General features: G+C 43.1%; 2 protein-coding genes across 2 annotated transcripts in view; both read right to left on the reverse strand.

Moving 5' to 3' along the window:
- Positions 1-19488, reverse strand: part of Mrtfa (myocardin related transcription factor A) — a 172092-nt gene extending 152604 nt beyond the window's left edge. The window contains exons 1-2 of the mRNA XM_027404054.2: positions 19244-19488; positions 2828-2917 (exon numbers count right to left, since the gene is read on the reverse strand). Coding sequence (XP_027259855.1) covers positions 2828-2854 — 27 coding nt within the window. The 5' untranslated portion in view covers positions 2855-2917; positions 19244-19488. The remainder of the gene's footprint in view (positions 1-2827; positions 2918-19243) is intronic.
- Positions 7205-7707, reverse strand: LOC100770739 (60S ribosomal protein L23-like). The gene has a single exon (XM_035440778.1). It carries the CDS (start codon positions 7498-7500, stop codon positions 7255-7257), a length of 246 nt encoding a protein of 81 aa, XP_035296669.1. The 5' UTR covers positions 7501-7707; the 3' UTR covers positions 7205-7254.
- Positions 19489-19772: the final 284 nt, after the last annotated feature.

Here is a 19772-nt window from a genome sequence, read left to right on the forward strand (position 1 = left end):
CAAAGGACAATTACCAGAGGAAGCCAAACAAAGCATCTCCATTAAAGTGGCCAGCATTGAAAACAGGAGAAAAGATGTAATTCCTTGTCCCAGTGGAGCTACAAGAGGGCACATCATTCACACATTCCTTCCCTCAAAAGAAATGTGAGGCCCCTGTACAGCCAGGTGCTCTTGTAGTCAGCATATGCAGTCAAAGTGTAAATCAGTTCTCAGAAACTTTAGGACCCAAATCAAACACAGCACACAAACATCTTTTATGGGCTGGGGAGATGGTTCAATGGGCAAAACACTTGCCAAACAAGTGTAAGAACTGAGTTCAAACCCTAGAACCCACATAAAGCCAGGTGATAGCACACATCTATAATTGTCTGCCAAGATGGGAAGCAGAGACAAGGGAATCCCCAGGCGCTTGTGGACCATCTAATGTACATGGCAGAAGAAAACAAAGAGCCTGTTTCAAACAAGTTAGACTAGACAGTGAAGAACAATACCCAATGCTATCCTCTGACCTCATGTGTGTACTGTAATATAGACACAGGCCTGCACTAAGAAGGACAGATACTTTTTAAAAGCATCTTTTGTGTAGCCCAAAGTGTTGCAATAGTGTTTCTTAAACCAACTATGAAGTGTATTTTATAGGGCTGAAGAGATGGCTCAGAGGTTAAGAATGCTCACCGCTCTTTCTGATGTACAGAGTTCAGATATAAGCACCCACATCAGGTGGCTCACAAACACCTGTAACTCCAACTCCCTTCTTCCCTGTCTGAGCACCTGCACACACATGTGCACATATACATAAACAAACACATACACACTGGCATAATAAATAACCTATAAAACATAAGGTGTAATTTATATACAATAACACACATCTTCTTAACATTCAATTGCAATTAATTTTTGATCAGCATACACTCTTGTGCAACCATCACTACTTTTTAAAACTTGTTTTTAATGTGAATATATGAGTGTGTGTACACAGGCAGATGCCCAAGAAAGCATCGGATCCCCTGGAGTTGGGAGTTACAGGCTATTGTGCACCAACTTATTTTGGTGCTAGGAAAGGAGGAACTTGAGTCCTCTGAAGAGTAGCAAGTACTCTTAGCTATGGAACCGTCACTTCAGTTCCAGAGTCATCACTCTGAATCAAGAAAAAGCATTCCCATCATCCTATGTGTTTCTTTTGTTTTGTTTTGCTAACAATCTTCCACAGGCACAAGCAACCTTTCCCAGCAAGTCTGTATATGTGGTGTGTACCAGTGCAAATGCACATGTATGCATGCATGTGTGTGTGCTTGTGGATGCCCAAGTTGACATGGGGAGTCTTCCTCCATCACTCTCCACCTTATCTTTGAGGCAGGGTCTCTTGAATAAATCCACAACTCACAGACACATCTAGTCTAGCCAGCTAGCTTGCTCCAGGATGTCCTAACTGCCTTTCAAGTACCGGAACCACAGGCAGCTGCCACTCATTTTGTTTACATGGGCTCTGGGGACCCAAATTCCATTCCTCACACTTGAGCAGCCCCAGCCCTCCCTCATCTAAACTTTTATCGTTACATATTGGCTTTTCCTATTCTGGGGCTTCACATATACAAGTTCACATAGTATGTTCTCTTTACTGTCCACTTTCATGCACATTTTTGGTTCATTCACATTACAACAATTCATTCCTTTGTATTTTTTTCCCCCAAATGTTTCGGCTATTACAAAAAAAAAAAAAAGTCTACGAACATTTACATTAAATAGGAATTAAAACATTACATTACATTACACAGGAATTAAAACCTATGTTTTAATTCCTCCTGGGTAATAAACATCTAAGTACAATATTGCTGAGTTGCGTGGTATATATGAATTTAACTTCATAAGAAAACAAACTCATTTTGAAAATGACCGCACCAGCTGGGCGGTGATGGCGCACGCCTTTGATGCCAGCACTCGGGAGGCAGAGGCAGGTGGATCTCTGTGAGTTTGAGACCAGCCCGATCTACAGAGCTAGTTCCAGGACAGCCTCCAAAGCCACAGAGAAAAACAAAAAACAAAAAGACAAAAATCAAAAAAAAAAAAAAAAAAATGAAAATGACTGCACCATTTTTCCTGGTCCAGAGGACTCCAGCTGTTACTCATCACCACCAGTGCTTGGTCTCTTTTTTGATTTTAGTTTTGCCTGCCTGTCTGAGTGTGCACCACGTGTGCCTGAAGAGATGTCAGATCCCCCAGAACTGAAACAACAGATGGTTGTGGGTAACCATGTGGGTGCTGGGAATCAAACCCAGGTCCTTTGGAAGAACAGCCAGAGCTCTTAACTGCTGAGCCATTTTTTAATTGGGTTGTTTGTCATACTATTGGGATTCTTTTTGGGGTTTTTTGCTTCTGTTTTGGGGGGGTTTCATAAGGAGTTCATAAGGATGTGGGAGGGGTTTTGGTTTGTTTGTTCTTTGCATTAAATTAAATAGAAATTAAATTCAAGGCCTTGCACTAAGCAAGCGTTCTACCATTGTAACAAATCCCCATCCCTTGATTTTCAGAGATAGAGCTTGCTATGTAGCTCAGGCTGGCCCTGAACTTAAGACCTTCTTGAAATTAATTCCCAAGTGCTGGATGACAAGTAACTTGACAGTGAACTGTATCTGTTAGCTTGCTTAAGCTATAGCTCCCAGTTACTCAAGCATACATTCAAGGTCCTGTGAACATACTTTGTAGTTATAATTAACATCCATAATCAGTCAATACTTGCAAAGAAGACCAGCCTACATAATATGAATGGACTGGATTCAATTCACTAAAAAGCCTAGGAGCAGAACTGCTCAGTGTGGTGGCATACCTGTAAATGGACAGCACGGCACAGCATACACCAGCATCCAGGAGCTTTGGCAGGAAGACAGGAAAACCGTGCTATACACCAAGACCCTATCTAAAAAATAAGTAAATCAATTTTTAAAAGGCAAAACTTCAGATTCCTAGGAGAAATTCCACCTTTGGATGGCAGCAGCAGTAGCCTTGCCTCCTATCGTTTTCAACAGCCAAGTTTATGTCAGACTTGTTAAGCCAACCCTCATAATGACATAAACCAACCCCTGCCATAACCTTTTAGTAGATCTCTCTTACTGGTTCTGTTTCTCTAACTAAGGCTGACTGATACATTTTGGTGCCTGCAAGTGAGATGCTACTGTAACAAATACTTTAAAATGTGCAAATGTCTTTGAACTGAAAATGAAGAGGCTGGAAACATATTTAGAAGCATGAAAGAAAGGGTCCAGATTGCCTTAAACAGGCTGCTGACAGAAGTGCAGGCATGAAAGGTACTCCTGGTAAGGGCTCAGAAGCAAGCAAGCAGACACATAGCATAGCCACATGCACCGTTTTAGAGCATATAAATATCTGCCTGGGTGTGGTGGCACACACCTTAATCTCAGCACTCCACAGGCAGAGACTGTCAGGTCTCTCTGAGTCCAAGGCCAGCCTGGTGTACATGGATGGTGAGTTCCAGGCCAGCCAGAGTTACATGGTGAGACTATCTTAAATAAAGTGAAACACCAGAGGATAAAAACACCTTCACAACAGAATTCAGGTGAAAATATGACTGTTAAGAGTACCTTTAATGGACTAAGAGGGAAATGAGGAATGGTGGTATGTAGAGGAGGAAAGTATAGCTGACCTGTACCCTAACTCTGCATAGGAAGTGGAGCTTCCAAACACACACAGACTTAGTGAGTTTCTGAGCAACATGCTGAATGTGTGGCCTAGTTTCTTCTTACTACTTATAACACCATGAAGAGGAAAAACAAATTGATGACAGAAATGTTAAATAAAAAATAGAACTAAGGGCTGGAGAGAGGGCTCAGGGTAAGAGAGCTTGCTCCTCCAGGTTCAGTTCCTCCAGCTATGTTGGGCACCTCACCTATGACTCCGGCTCCAGGAGACATAATGCCCTCTTCTAGCCTCCAAAAGTACCTGAACACATACACAGACACAGAAATATACATAAAAATTTTTAATTAATCTTAAAGAAACAGGACTTGATGATTTGAAAAATTCTCAGTTTACCTTGATCACAAAAGCTGCTAAAATTAGGAGATTCACTAATAAGAAAGTATTTGATGGAGAAAAAACTATGGGCGTGGCTGAACAACCTTTTACTAGGGCTAAAGAACTGTGACTCATAGATTCCCTCAACCAACCCTAAGCAGAAGCTAAGAATAGAGATGAGATTATCCAGCAAAGCTCTATGGAGGACCCTCTTGACTAATAAGAATTTCTGAGATATACACAGGAGATCCTCAAAGTTTCTAAGAATGCTTTATGAGCAGAAATACTGCAAGCTTGGACTTAAAGAACAAGATGAAATAAAGAACAATAAGGCAAGGATTGTATATCAATGGTAATTACCTAGCATGTTGAGACCCCACAGATTCCACTACTAGCACTAGTGGCTATGAGAATTCTACATGGAAGAAACAAACTAATGAAACAACTCAAACCAGTAACAAGATTTATTCAAAGAGTACTTAATTCTGGGCTGGAGAGATGACTCAGTGGTTAAGAGCACTGACTGTTCTTCCAAAGGACCTAGGTTCAATTCCCAGCACACACATAGCAGCTTACAACTGTCTATAACTCCAGTTCTAGGGAATCCTATACCCTTACATACATACAGGAAAAACACCAATGCACATAAAAATAAATTTAAAAGAGTACTTAATTTTGTATTTATTATGTGTGGTGTGGGGTGTGTTTGTATGTGGGCACACACACATACCACAGGACATATGTGGAGGTCAGAAAACAACTTTCAGTAATTTTTTTTTTGGGGGGGGTGTTGAAACAGCTTTGGAGCCTGTCCTAGAACTAGCTCTTGTAGACCGGGCTGGTCTCAAACTCACAGAGATTTACCTACCTTCTGCCTCCCAAGTGCTGGGATTAAAGGCATGCACCATCACTGCCTAACCCGCTCTCTTTTTCTACCATGTGGGTCTTCAAAGACCAAACTCAGATCATCAGGCTTCGAGATAAGTGCCTTTACCCACTAGGCCATCACTGTGGCCTAATGTCGTATAGGCAGGGTTTCTATTGGTGTGATGAAACACCATGATCAAAACTTGGGGAGGGAACAGTTTTTTCAGCTTACACTTCCACATCACAGTTCATCATCAAAGGAAGTCAGGACAGAACCTCAAGCAGGGAGAAACGTGGAGGCAGGAGGTTCCTCCTGCCTGATGCAAAGGCCATGAAGGAGTGCTGCTTACTGGCTGGCTCCTCATGGCTTCCTCAACCTGCTTTATTACAGAACACAGAACCACCAGCTCAGGATGGCAGCACCCACAATGGGCTGAGCCCTCACACATTAATCACCAATTGAGAAAATGCCCTACAGGCTTGCCAACAGCATGGTTTTATGAAGGCATTTCTTCAATCTAGGTTCCCTCCTCTCAGGTGACCATAGCTTGTGTCAGGTTAGCATAAAACAAGCCAGCACACCCAGAATTTTTTTTTTTTTTTTTTTTTTTTTTTTTTTTTTTAGTATTTATTGTGTATGTGTGTGGCAGTTAGGACATCTTGAGGGGTTGTCTTCTCTTTTACCACTGGGTTCTAGGAATGAAATCCAGGTCATCAGACTTGAAAGTAAGTGCCTTTATTTGCTGAGCCATCTAGTCAGTGCAAAGGGGAGGAAAGTGTGACATGGGTAAATCTTAAGGACGTATGCTAAGTGAAATACAACAACCTCAAGAGACAAATATTACATGCCTCTATAGATATGAGGTACTTAAAAGTAATAAAAACCACAGCAATAGGGGCTGGAGAAACAGATCAATGGATAAAAGCACTCCACATGCAAGCAGGAGGATATGAGTTCAGACACCAATACTCACAGAAAATACTGATATGTGCTCAGGGCTGTGACCCTGGTACTACTACTGGGGCTTGCTAGCAGTCAGCATCACTCCAGATACACTGAGATCTCCTGTCTTAACAAAATGAATGGAAAGTGATAGAGCAGGACATGACATCTTCCTCTGACCTCTGCATATGCACAGACATGAGTACTTGTACAAACAAGTATACAAACCACACACACACACACACACATACCACACAGGAACAAAAGATGCCACAAGAGTGGTTGCCAGGGCTGGAGAGAGACGAGAAAGGGGAGTTATTGTTATTGATTATAGAGCTGAAATTCTGCAAGATAGCTGGAGCTCAGAGATGGAGGACGATGATGGGCAGTTGCTATGCACCTACCACCAATAGCACACTAGAAAATGGATATGGATGAATGTTAAATATATTGATATACATTAGTTACTTCTTAGCAATTATAATTTCATATTAATAATACCAAATTTATGCTGCTGTTTAACAGGGAAAAAAATCCAATTCGCTGCAAACATATACTACCCTTCAGGAAAAATAGCTGGGCGGTGGTGGCGTATGCCTTTAGTCCCAGCACTCAGGAGGCAGAGGCAGAGGCAGGGGGATCTCTGTGAATTCGAGGACAGCTTGGTCTACAGAGCAAGTTCCAGGGCAGGTTCCAAAGCAATGCAAAGAAACCCTGTCTCAAAAAAAAAAAAAAAAAAAAAAAAGAGAGCAGATACCACAGGCATACACCACAGGGGCAGTCTCTAGCCATAGAGAATTATTCTGAGATTTTGGAACCTACCAAGTCAAGTTCCCTATCAGATCCTGAAAACATCTGAGGCCCCTGCATTTTCTCTTTCTTAGGATGGAAATGTTCATAACTGCTATGCTATGCCTACTACCCCTGTCCCAGAACAACAGATACCTTCCACCTTTTGGGGAGGAGATAATACATAATTGTGATAATACCAAGTTGTATTTTGGGGGCCAGCAACATGATCCATCAAGTAAAAGCCCCTGCTGCAAAACCTGACAATCTGAGTTCAATCCCCAGGACCCACATAGTCCAAGAAGAGAACCGCTGCTGCAAACAGTCCTCTGACCTCCACATTTTCACAACACATGCATGCACAAACAAAAAATGTAATTTTTTAAAAGATTTACTTATTTATTTATTATGCATACAGTGCTCTGCCTGCATTCCAGAAGAGGTCACCAGATCTCATTAAGGATAGTTGTGAGCCACCATGTGGGTGTTGGGAATTGAGCGCAGGACCTCTGGAAGAACAACCAGTACTCTTAAACTCTGAGCCATCTCTCCAACCCCAGGAAGGATTCTTTATTTTTTTTTTTGACTTTTTAATGAATATATTTTACAAATACACTGGAGAATCATGCAATGCTGCCTGCATTGGGTGCAATCCTGGGCCACAAGTCTGCACATTCCTTTGCAACTGGACCTGTGATAGCAGAGCCTTTCATCTCGCCTTTATTGTTTACTATGACCCCTGCATTATCTTCAAAATAAAGAAACACCTCATCTTTTCTTCGATATGACTTTCGTTGTCGAATTACCACTGCTGGATGGACCTTTTCCCTTAGTTCGGGTTTGCCTTTCTTAACTGTGGCCATCACCATGTCGCCCACGCCAGCAGCAGTAAGTCTGTTCAGTCATCCCTCGATTCCCTTCACAGAGATATACAAATTTTTGGCACCTGTATTGTCAGCACAGTTGATCACAGCTCCTACGGGAAGACCCAGGGAAATCCGGAATTTCACTCTGGAGGACCCACCACGTCCTCGCTTCGACATCTTGGACGCCCGGAAAGAGTCAGAAAAGCAGGAAGGATTCTTATAACTCTGAATACTGTTCTCTTTCTGGTTTTCTTACTATCTGTGCACTGTTCTTCTTACCTTGTTTACCCCCAATCTTTTTTTGTTTGTTTCGTTTTGGTTTTTTGTTTGTTTCTCAAGACAGGGTTTCTCTGTGTAGCCTTGGCTGCCCTGTAACTTATTCCATAGACCAGGCTGGCCTCGAACTCAGAGATACACCTCTCTCTGCCTCCCAACTACAGGGATTAAAGGAGTGTTCCACCATCACCCAGGTTTAGCTCCAATCTTTTATAGATGAAAATTCAAATAACAACATGATAGATCTGCAAGGAAACATGTTGAAGGGCATGGAAGCCATAGGAAATATATTTAGGACTCTGCCTTTTAAGCCAAAGGAGACAGATCAGGAAAGGGAGTTTCACTGTCTGCTGAGTGTTTACTGAGCACCTACTATGTGCCATGCCAGCCACTATGCTGAAACTGGGCATAAGCAGCAGGAAAGAGATAGCTTCTGCCCCTAACATCAATAAAGCTTATGGAAAGGGAAGACAGAAGTAATTGTGCAAAGGGCTGAGGATGGTTGGCAAAGTACTTGCCTCAAAAGTGTGAGGACCTGAGTTCAAGCCACAGGACTCATGTAAAAAAAACTGGGCATAGCAGCACATACCTACAATCCTAGCAGTGTGGACATGGGGTGCAGAGAGAGGCAAATTCCTAAAAGCTCACTGGCCAGCTAGTGTAGCAAAGTTCCAGACCAATGCAAGACAATGGAAAACAAAAGGAGGAAGGTACCTGTGGGCTATTTTTGGTTGTCAACTTGACAACATCTGGAATTAACTAAAATCTAAGTGGCTAGGTACAACAATGAGGGATTTTTCTTAAATCACTTGAAGTGGGAAGACCCACCTCTAACCTAGGTCTTTTGAGGTAGGAAGATGCACCTTTAATCTAGACCACATCTTCTACTGGCAGCCTATCTAAAGGACATGGAAGAAGAAACCTTTTGCTCTTTTCCTGCTTGCTCTCTGGCAAGTCCATACCTTTACTGATATTAGAGCCTACTTCTTCGGGATTCCTGCATATACTGAGACTTCTAGTCTGTGGCCTGAACAAATACAGAATTCTTGGACTTTCTGCTAGTAGACAGCCATTTTTAGACTAGCTGGATCACAGCCTGTAAGTCACTCTATTAAATCCCCTTTATGGGGGGGGGGGGGTCCATTCTATAAGTTCTATTGCTCTACTGAACCCTGACAGACCAACATTGTTCTCTGACCTCCACACAAATATGCACATGTACATCATACAAACAAACATACATACACATGCAAAATAAAATGAATATATAAGTGACTTGGCTAGTGCTACAAAAGAAACTATCAGCTAAGAAAAAATGAACACGCATTAAATGTCTATCATGTACTAAACATTTTATACGTAACTATTTAGCTCTCACAACTATCCCATGAGGAGTTGAACCTGGGTCCTCTGGAAGAATAGCCAGTGCTCTTAACCTCTGAGCCATCTCTCCAGACTATCCTATGAGAAAATGGACATTCAAAACAATTAGTTCTCTTGCCCAGGACCACAGAGCAGTGAAGAGCAGAGCCAGGACAGAAAACAGGTGCATCTAATCCCAAAGTGAATGGAGAAGCCTGCTATGCAGAAAAAGGGGCAAAAGCAATGAGAATGTTAACTTTTGAGAACTTCTGCTCTAGGAAGAGCTTTCTAAGTTTTCTGCACTCACCTAACGAAGGTGAATGTTGGAGAGCATTCAAAAATCCCTTAACACTCTCCAAATAGGACAAAAGGCTACACTATAATTAACTCAGTTTTATTTAGGCACCCAACAGGTTACTAGACATGTTGAAAATTCCATGGATAGCTTGTCCAAATTGCCAAAGTTATGCCCAGTTTTCAAACATTTTGTTTCTGCAGGTTCATGTGAAGAATCAGCTTTTAGGTAAATGTTAGAATAAAGAAAGAATCATAATTGTGCCACATTTCTGATTTAGGATAATCACCTGATTCAATGTACAAATACCATGACAAGCACAAAATGAACCATTCCATCCTTTGAACCTCTATTAAAATTTATTTCATTTCGGGGCTGGAGAGATGGCTCAGCAGTTAAGAGCACTGACTGTTCTTCCAGAGGTCCTGAGTTCAATTCCCAGTGACCACATGGTGGCTCACAACCACCTTGAATGAGATCTGGTGCCCTCTGCTGGCATGCAGGCAGAAGACATAATAAATAAATAAAATCTTAAAAAAAAAAATTGTTTCATTTCAAATCATGAATACATGTTTACATTTTCTTCTACTACTCCCATTGCAGGCCATCCCATCCTTCTCATTAAGAAAAAAAAAAAAGTCTGAGCAGAAATAAACAGCAGTAACAATGTGAACAGGTCACTGGATTTATAAAACACAGCACCACTGCCTTCAACCTTCAAGTACAACTCTGCAGAGATCCAAAGTATGAAGCCATAAATGGAACTCATACCCAGAGGCTAGGGCAGGAAAACTGAGTTTAAGGCCAGACTGGGCTAACAATATCCTGTCCCAGTCAATCAATAAAGGTGAAAAATACAATATAGACAGTTGTGGTAACACACAACTTTAATCCCAGCATTCAGGAGGCAGAGGAAGGCTGATCTCCATGAGTTCAGGCCAGCCTGATCTACATCATGAGTTCCAGGACAGTCCGAGCTACATAGACCCTGTCTCAAAAAAAAAAAGGGTAAGAAGATAGGGAGGGAGGGAGAGTGGGAGGGAGGGAGGGAGGGAGGGAGGAAAGGGAAGGGAGGGGAAGGAGGGAGGAAGGAAGGAGAGAATGTAATATATATACTTGAGCAAAGGCTCCAGAATAGAAGCTTTAGTTCAGAAACAGTAATTATCACTTAAACCAATGGTTTAAAAGAATATAACACATTTTGATGTCTAAATTCTTGCCTCACCTCTACTTTTTACTTCTGAACCTCTACCCCTAGTACTAGGATTATAAGTATGTGACACCAGATCTGGGGATCAAACCCAAGAATTTGTGCATGCCAGGAAAACACTCTACCAACTGAACTACATCCCTAGCTCCTCATTTCTACTTTGTAAAAGAAAGCGTGCATACGGCAAACTCAAAATGACATTAGTGTACTTCATGGGACACCACTTGTCTAGCACATGCAAAGTCTTAGATCTAATCCCCATCACTGGAAACAAGTCTACCTAAAGAATATCCATTATATTACTACATATAAAATCAAGAGCCAAGTATGATGGTTCATGTCTGTATTCTCAGCACTTGGGAGGCTGAGACAGGAAGACTCTCAGGAGTCGTAGATCAGCCAGTGCTACCCAATAAAAGCTTCAAGCCAGCCTGGCCTATTGTGATAAACCCTATCTCAAAAGTTTTTAAAGTTAAGCCGAGCATTGGTGGCACACACTTTTAATCCCAGCACTAGGGAGGCAGAGGCAGGTGGATCTCTGTGAGTCGAGGCCAGCCTGGTCTCCAGAGCGAGCGCCAGGATAGCTCCAAAGCTTCATAGAAAAACCCTGTCTCAGAAAACAAAACAAAAACAAACAAAAAAAAAAGTTTTTAAAGTTGTTAAAATCTGGACTTCTACCAGCCATTGGTGGTGCACGCCTTTATCCCAGGACTCGGGAGGCAGATGTAGGACTGAGCTCAGTGAGTTCGAGGCCAGCCTGGTCTACAGATCGAGTTCCAGACAGGCTCCAAAGCAGTACAAAGAAACCCTGTCTCAAAAAAAAAAAAAAAAAAAAAAAAAAAAAAAAAAAAAAAATCTTGACTTTAGATATAGCTTAGTGATAAGTCTTTTGCCTAGCATGTCCCTTGGATTCAATCCTCAGTAAAACAAAGGAAAAAAAAAAAAAAAAAGCTAACATGTCAAGCATCGTAACAGCAAAGGCAACGTGTTCTATCCTAAAGTATGAGGAGAAGATAACTTTCCAAGTTCCTGTGGATTTTTGTGGTAGTGAAAATATGTACAAACCAACTATGACTGAGAGGCCCTGGCATCGCTTACACAATTTACAATTAAAAAGACACTGAAACACTGACAAAAAAATTCTAAAAATTTGGACATTATAGTATACCCTTATTTGGTTAAGTATTTATTGAGCAATTTATGATGTGAAGTCCCTTGTACAGTTCTCCGATGCAGGAATGGCAACAAAACACATATAAGGAATACAAACAAGAGTATTGTGAAAAAAAAAAAAAAAAAGTTATTTAGCTGGGCGATGGTTGAGCACACCTTTGATGCCGGCACTCAGGAGGCAGGCAGAGCAGGCGGATTTGAGACCAGCCTGGTTTACAAGAGCTAGTTTCCAGGACAGCCTCCAAAGCCACAGAGAAACCCTGTCTCAAAACACCAAAAAAAAAAAAAAAAAAAAAAAAAAAAAGAGTATTGTGAAAGTTCTAACACCTTGACTACTGTCACAAAGAATTCTCATTCTGCCACTTCCCACTAATCATGCAAAAGACTGCACAGGAACATTCAGGAGGCACAATGCTGGGCAGCTGGTGCACATTACCATAGGAAACCAGCTCACTTAATTCAGACAAATATGATCCAAATACTGACTGTGACCTTACTGGGTTTGTTCCTCTTTAAGCAGTGCCTACCACTTATGTCACAGAGCTGCTTTTGAGAACTGATGAGACAGGCACAATGACTATCACACAACCTAACAGTAGCTGTTATACTTTGACTATAATTTTATTGGCTACTGGACAATGGAGAGTCAGATATTTTTCATATTATACCTACTATGATTTAATTTTTTTATATTGAAGCAAAAATGTTTCAAAGAATCAAAGTCACCCTAATGAACTTAAAATGACAAACAGCTCACCTATGTTCAAATTCAGTTATCAAACTGAAGGTACACTCCAGATTACAAAATGAACTATCCAAAGCTGAGCATGTAACGCCAGCACTTGGAAAGCATAGGTAGGAGTTCAAGGCTACACTCAGCTACATTTTAACTCCAAGGCCACTAGAGAGTTAAAAATAAAAAAATCTAACTACACTTCATCAGGTCTCATTTGCAAAGGGGATTTCTAACTGTATAATATTAAGTGTGAGAAATAACAAGCCAAACACAACACGAAAATAAAAATAACATACTTAAAGAAAAGAAAAATGACTTCACAACACTCCTTCCAAGGACCAGACAGCGCTCTCACCACAGCTATGCATATAGGCCTTAAACATGGTGTGGAAGTGGCCAGACTCAGTCACTAGACTCTCAAATCGTTTCCTGTGGGAAACTAAATGGTGAGAGGGTTGAACTACAGAATAAGAGTCCCCCTCACAGCACTCTGGCAAGTCACTTAAAAGTTCTGCTTTAACACCTGCAGAAACTGAATCTAATTATCTTCCCTCTTTGGACATGACAGAGTTAAGGATCCAGGTAGTTTTTGCCAGGTATGGTAGTACATGCCTATAACGCCTGTAATCTCAGCATTTGGAAGGTGGAAGCAGGAGGACCAGGAGTTCCAGGCAAGCCTGAGGTACACACCACCTTGTCACATAAAAGAGTCTGTCCAGTTGGTAAGAAACAGACCCACATTTTCCTGATAGACAAAATCATGTATTTGTGCTTCAAGACCCAGAAAGTGTAATCCATTTCTATTTCCACAGGTTAGTTTCATCCTGAGGCAACCTATGGAAAAGGACCAATGTCTGTGAGTAGTTTGTCCCAACTTGTGGGGTGTCACACTACCTGTTCTTTCCACTCCAAAACGTCCACACTCCTGACTGTAAGCTCCTTTTTATTTTAACTTCCTGTACCTTTCAAATCCTCTCAGATTAACCTCTCCGGAAGCACTGGCCACACCTGTTCTCATTCTAGGTACTTTCACCTCTAATATATCCCTTTGAAGCAGCCCTAAGTACTGCATCTGGCTAAACCCATTCTGCAGAGCGATGACTCAACCATTCAAAGGACAATGTAAGAAGACAGACACCCTTAGCCAAGCAATTGTGCTCATGGTTTAACTGTGCAGTTAACCTTAATAAAGCTGCTGGGGGTGGGTGTGTCGCTGTATACCCCAACCCAACACTCAGGAGGAGAAGCAACAGGCTCATGAGAAGAGTTCAGAGTCAACCCGGGCTACACACTGAGTTCCAGTACAAGATCCCATTTCAAAAATAAAGTAAACAAACTAGCAGGAACTCTACTTTGTAAAATCAAAGTATCTTGACTATGGGGTGGGAGGGAGCACAGCAAGATGGTGCAACAGGTAAAAGCATCTACCACCAAGGCTTGACAACCTGGGTGCAAGCTCTAGGATCTACATGGTAGAAGGGAAAAAAACAACTCCTGCAAGTTGTCCCCTCCACACACACACACACACACACACACACAGAGGGAGAGAGAAAGAATTACCTGGATTACATAGGTGAACTAGAAAAAAACAAATTGAAACACCAATGGCTGACATTTAAATGCCTCCTTCTGAATAAAGAACCTACCTACAGTCCTTCATTCATCTCTGACCCCAACTTCATGCACCATGTCGATATATATGCCACTGCAAAGAACCAATAACCATGAATCAGGGCAATAGGCATGGAGGGTTGTTTTGAGGAGCTTACACTGTTTAAAATCCCAATTTAGCAATATACAGTGGATACTACCTTCATCCCCATTTTACTGCTAATGAGTCAGAGCCAGGAGTAGAACCACACCACTCCAGCCCAGACAGCCTGACTCTAGTGTTTACATTAACTACCAATACTCTATAGCTGCTTGCCTATCACTCTGATAACTTATCATTTTCTCCAGTATCAGAAAAATGACTCTACCTCACTTTACAGAGAAGACCAAATATTTGTCCTTAATGTTAGTGGTAATAAAGTCTACTTAAAATGTCCCACATAGGCTGAGGGTGTAGTGCAATGGGACAGTACTCATCCAGCATGCACAAGGCCCTGGGTTCTAATCACAGCATCTCAGATCCTTACCTGGCATTCGTTTCTTACACCATCCCTTCCCACAACGTGCAGGAAAAAGGATACTAGAGAAATACAGTATGTGACTTCTAAAGCTAAATCACAAACCCAGGAGGGCATTCAATAAGCTTTGTGGAATCGAGTCATCCCCCTGCACCAAGCTGTCAGCTATATGGAGCCACCATGGCTATCTTAAACACCTGTTTTGTTATTTCAGTTTTCATTTTGAGACAGGGCCTTATGTAGCTGAGGATGATCTTGAAATCCTGATACTCCTGCCTCTACCTCCCAAGTACTGCCACTACAGGTGTGCACCATCATGCTGTTTATATGGTGCTGGGGGTAAAGCTCAAAGTTGCATACAAACCAGGCAATCACTCTACCAACTGAGCTCTATGCCCAGCCCTTAACACTAACTTTGGAGGGAATAGATTACATAGAAATAGACAGAAACACATTCATTCTCTGGAATTGTACACCCCTTAATAGTTGATTTTCTTGCATAGTTGGTTGGGGATTTTATTGTTTTGTGGTTTGTTTGCCTGTTTTTAATATGTATGCATGTGCGAATGTGGTATGTACATATGTGAGTGCCCAAGTATGCATATGCGATGACCAGAGAATGGTGTCTGAGATCAGCTACTGCTCTCTGACTTATTCCTTTGAGGCAGTGTCTTTCCTGGAACATTGTTTTCTGGGTTTTTTTGTAGCAAGGGCTCTTAACAGCTGAGCCACCTTTTCATCTTGTTTTGTTTTCTTGAGACAAGCTGGCCTTGAATTCTCATCTTCCCAACTTAGTTTCCTGAATTATGGAATTTCAAGGGCAAGCCACCATGCCCAGGAAGATTCCTTCATTTTCAGACTCCATTAAAATCTATCAATATAAACAGTGACCACTTTCCTTCCAATGGACATCCATTTGTAAGTCATGCCTTATGTTTACATCACTTCATCTACAATCCATCAATGTCCTTTTTTTTTTTTTTTTTTTTCAAAGATTTTCTAAGTAAAACCCAACTGAAAGCCTGGCACAGTGATGCACATCTTTAATCCCAGCACTCAGGAGAGACATTGGCAGGCAGAGCTCTGTGAGTTTGGGGCCATCCTGGCCTACAAATCCAGCTCCAGGACAGCCAGAGTTGTTACACAGAGAAACCCTGTCTAAAAAAAAAAAAAAAAAAAACCTGTGTGGTGATGGCACATGCCTTTAATCCCAACACTCAGGAGGCAGAGGCAGCTGGATCTCTGTGAGTTTGAGGCCAGCCTGGTCTATAAAGTGAGTTCCAGGACAAACTCCACAACTACAGATAGGAAACCCTGTCACGAAAAACCAAAAAACAACCAACTGAATTATTTTCTCAAGCAGGAAAAAAAATGTTCCATGTGTCAATCAGCTCCAACTCTCATCCCAAACAGCAAACACACACATTCTATACAGAGTAAACATTTAATTCATGCTAATTTTATATTCAACAAGTATTTGCTGAGCATCTACTATGTCTCAAGAAGGGCCTTTGAAGCTAGGTAGAAAAGACACAAGTGGAGCATGCCAGGTACCTGTGACCCATTTACCAGGAACCTAATGCAGAAGGATGACATTAGCCTCATTCAAGGCACATCACGGGCAATACAGCAAGAAATTTCCCAAGAGGAGGTATGGGAGGGAGAGAAGCAAATAAAAAGAAAAAAAAAAGAAGCTGGACATGGTGGCTCATACCTATAATTCTAGCACTTGGGGGGGGGGGGCAGGGGAACTGCCCTGAGTTCTAGGCTCCATGGTAAGTTCCAGGCCAACCTGTGCTACAGAAGGAAATCTGTCTCAAAAAAAAAAAAAAAAAACAAGGGGTTAGTAGAGTGCACTTATAAGCATGAGGCTGTGTGTTCAAACACCAGCCCGGGGCCGGGAGAGGCAGGGGAGCACACAACTCGTTGACCTAATGCCTAAAATGCAGTGGGCATCAGAGAATGTTATAGTGTTAAGTTTCATTCCCTCCCTCCTGCCCAAGGGCTCATAACTGCCTTCAGAATACTTATCAGGAACCCAAGCTTGATTTCTTCTATCTGGAATGGTCTTTATCTCTTTCATTGGAATTAAGATGCACCTCAAACACCATCTTCTCTTTAAGCTTTCTCTTCAATCCAATTAAAAACAAAAAAGGGGGGGGCTGCCTAACACTCTTCTACAATTCTGGGTTTGCACCTAGACTTTATTTCATCTTATTAAGACCACCTGTCACTTTCTGCCTCTGTAGGCCCCTCAAAACCAGGGACCACCTTTCACTTATCTTGTTCGCAGCTCAGAAAAACACCTGGCACATTACAGGCCTGGAACAAAAGTCTGCTGAATGAATAAATGAAGTCATTACTTAAGAAGTATTCATAATTACTACTGGGTGACCCAAATTTTATGGTTTCGCCCTTTATGGGCTGAGATCCTGTTTTATATTTTTTTTAAATCCCTCCCTCACAGGATTTGGCAGAGTATTAAGGACATGGAAAATCTGCAATAAATACTTTTGGATGATGGTAGACACATTACAATTCTATCTCTCATGATTTAACTCTAAATAAAAAATTTTACCCTAGTGAATATGGCTTTGGAAAACCTTGTTAAACAGGACACTTCTTAAAAGTGCTGGCAAAGAGCTGGGTGGTGGTGGCGCATGCCTTTAATCCCAGCACTCGGGAGGCAGAGGCAGGTGGATCTCTGTGAGTTCGAGACCAGCCTGGTCTACAGAGTGAGTTCCAGGACAACCTCCAGAGCCACAGAGAATCTCTGTCTCGAAAAACCAAAAAAAAAAAAAAAAAAAGTGCTGGCAAAGAACGGAACAAAACGCTAGCCCTGGACTAGACATATTTCTTTGGATGTCTCTATGAAGAAAGTAGTAACAGTTTGCTTCTAAGGTGCACACCTTTAATCCCAGCATTCAGAAAGCAGAAGCAAGCAGAACTCTGAGTTTAAGGCCAGCCTGGTCTACTTAGCAAGTTCCAGGCCAGCCAAGGCTACAAAGAGAGACACTACTGGAAGAAAGAAACTAACGAAGGAAGGAAGGAAGGAAGGAAGGAAGGAAGGAAGGAAGGAAGGAAGGAAGATGAACAACAACTACATATCAAAAAGCCCTTTGATTTGCTATGAAAAAAGCAAACATCATTAGATTAAACTCAGTTTAATAACTTCCAGGCAAGAGTTCCCCTCCCTACAGTGATGGGGCTGTAGGCCAGTTGGCTGTACCACTTCACCCCTGGAAGGCAACTGATTTTCAACAATAAAACTGCATAACTGATTTTTTTTGGTGGAAGGGGGCTTCTAAATTAAAGCACTTAAGTTTCACTTCTTGAACATAAAGGTTACGCTACAGACTTTAGCTTCAGTCCTCAAAAACTTGCAATGTGGGGTCATTCCAGACACCTTATGGATTTAAAAAACTATGTAAACCCATGAAGCATAGGTGTAACCGCATCATTTTTAAGTAATGAGGTTCACATTCTTGTCTGCACACACTTCCTGCCAAGTACAAGCAGGCAAGCAGTAAACTGGCCACCAATCTGTCCTTCAGTTATATCATGTAACAAAGAGAAATCCTGACGAAGACAAGCTGTGCTGGTAGTTACACACCTACCCAGTAGTTCTTTTCTCGACATCAGAACACTGGTCATCTCTTGGACCCTTTGTATGTGTTGAACACCATGTCCAGCGTTTTATTTGAGTTCTTTCGTTTAACATCTACATTCCAATGTAATAGGTACTGCTATTTCCACTTTCCAGATGAGAAAACAGGGGCCACAGATTTCTAAAACGTGGGTTAGATAATCTAACTGGAAAAGCTCCAGCACTAAACACTGTATAGTATTAGTGCTTTCTTATGGAGCGGGGAGTGCAGAGGTCATCAAAGGTACGCACTTGTACACTACACTCCACAACACACATACATACATACATACATACATACATACACACACACACACACACACTACACTCACACACACACACACACACACACACACACACACACACACACACACACACACACACACACACACACACACACACACACACACACACGACGGACACTGCTTTTGCTTTGGCGGTCAAGTTTCAAATCTGCAAAGCCCTGCAGACCTGGCGGCACCCACGCTGCTATACGGTCTTCAGGTCTTCCGATCCAGGTGAACCCCTTGCCATGAGAAGCCTGAGGATTGCACCTGGATCCTTCGTGCTTGCATAAGGGCCGGGAGAAAGCGCCTGACCGGTCCATGCAGATTGCACACACCCGGGGAGCAACCAGGGCGGGAACCTAGGCTGCTCCCTAGCAAGCGCAGCCCCGCAAGGCGGTGCACAGGTGCACGGTCGCACCCGACTGCCCTGCCGAGTGACCAGAGCTTTGCGACCCCAGCCCCTAGGGAAAGGGCGGAGGACTGGAGGACCGCAGGAGGCAGTCCCGGGCTCGGAGCCCACAGCACCCGGCCCGCCCAGGGCGCTCACCGAGGGGTCGCAGGGAGAAAGGATGCTGGCGCGGGGCGGGGCGGGGCCAGTGGGGGAGGGGGACCCTGCCCGAACTCTCACTCACCGCCTCGTTCGCCTCCCGGCCCGGGCTCCGCGGCTCTCCCCGCTCCGGTGCCAGCCGCTCGCGTCTCCTCCCGAGACTCAGACACCGGTCAGGGTGCACAAAGATGGGGCGAGGAAGGCGCCAGCCGAGGGAGCGTAGCGAGCAAGAACGAGGGGGTGGGGAAGGTGGGACGGTGACTCGGGCCGCCGGGGACACCTCAGACACGACCGCCGCCGGCTCCACTCAGCCACGGAAGCTGCGGGCCCTCCCACCACACCGGGTCCCGCCTCCGCCGGGGAGCGACGGCCGTGCCGACCAATCAGAAGCATAGCACGATCAGGGCTTGCCCGACTAAGGGGGCGTTCGCAGAAGGAAGAGGAACGAGGAAGGCTAGTACGGCGGCGCGACTTCCTGTGAGTGACAGCACACGCCAGCCAATCGACAGCTGCGAGATGACTTCATCGCTGAGGGAAGTCTGGAACTGGCGGAGCTGCGGCCAGGAGGTGGGAGGAGGTCGGGGCTGAGTCGGGGGCGGAGCCTGGGTCTTAAA

The sequence above is a fragment of the Cricetulus griseus genome, chromosome 2, assembly GCF_003668045.3.
Source record: "Cricetulus griseus strain 17A/GY chromosome 2, alternate assembly CriGri-PICRH-1.0, whole genome shotgun sequence".
Lineage (NCBI taxonomy): Eukaryota > Metazoa > Chordata > Mammalia > Rodentia > Cricetidae > Cricetulus > Cricetulus griseus.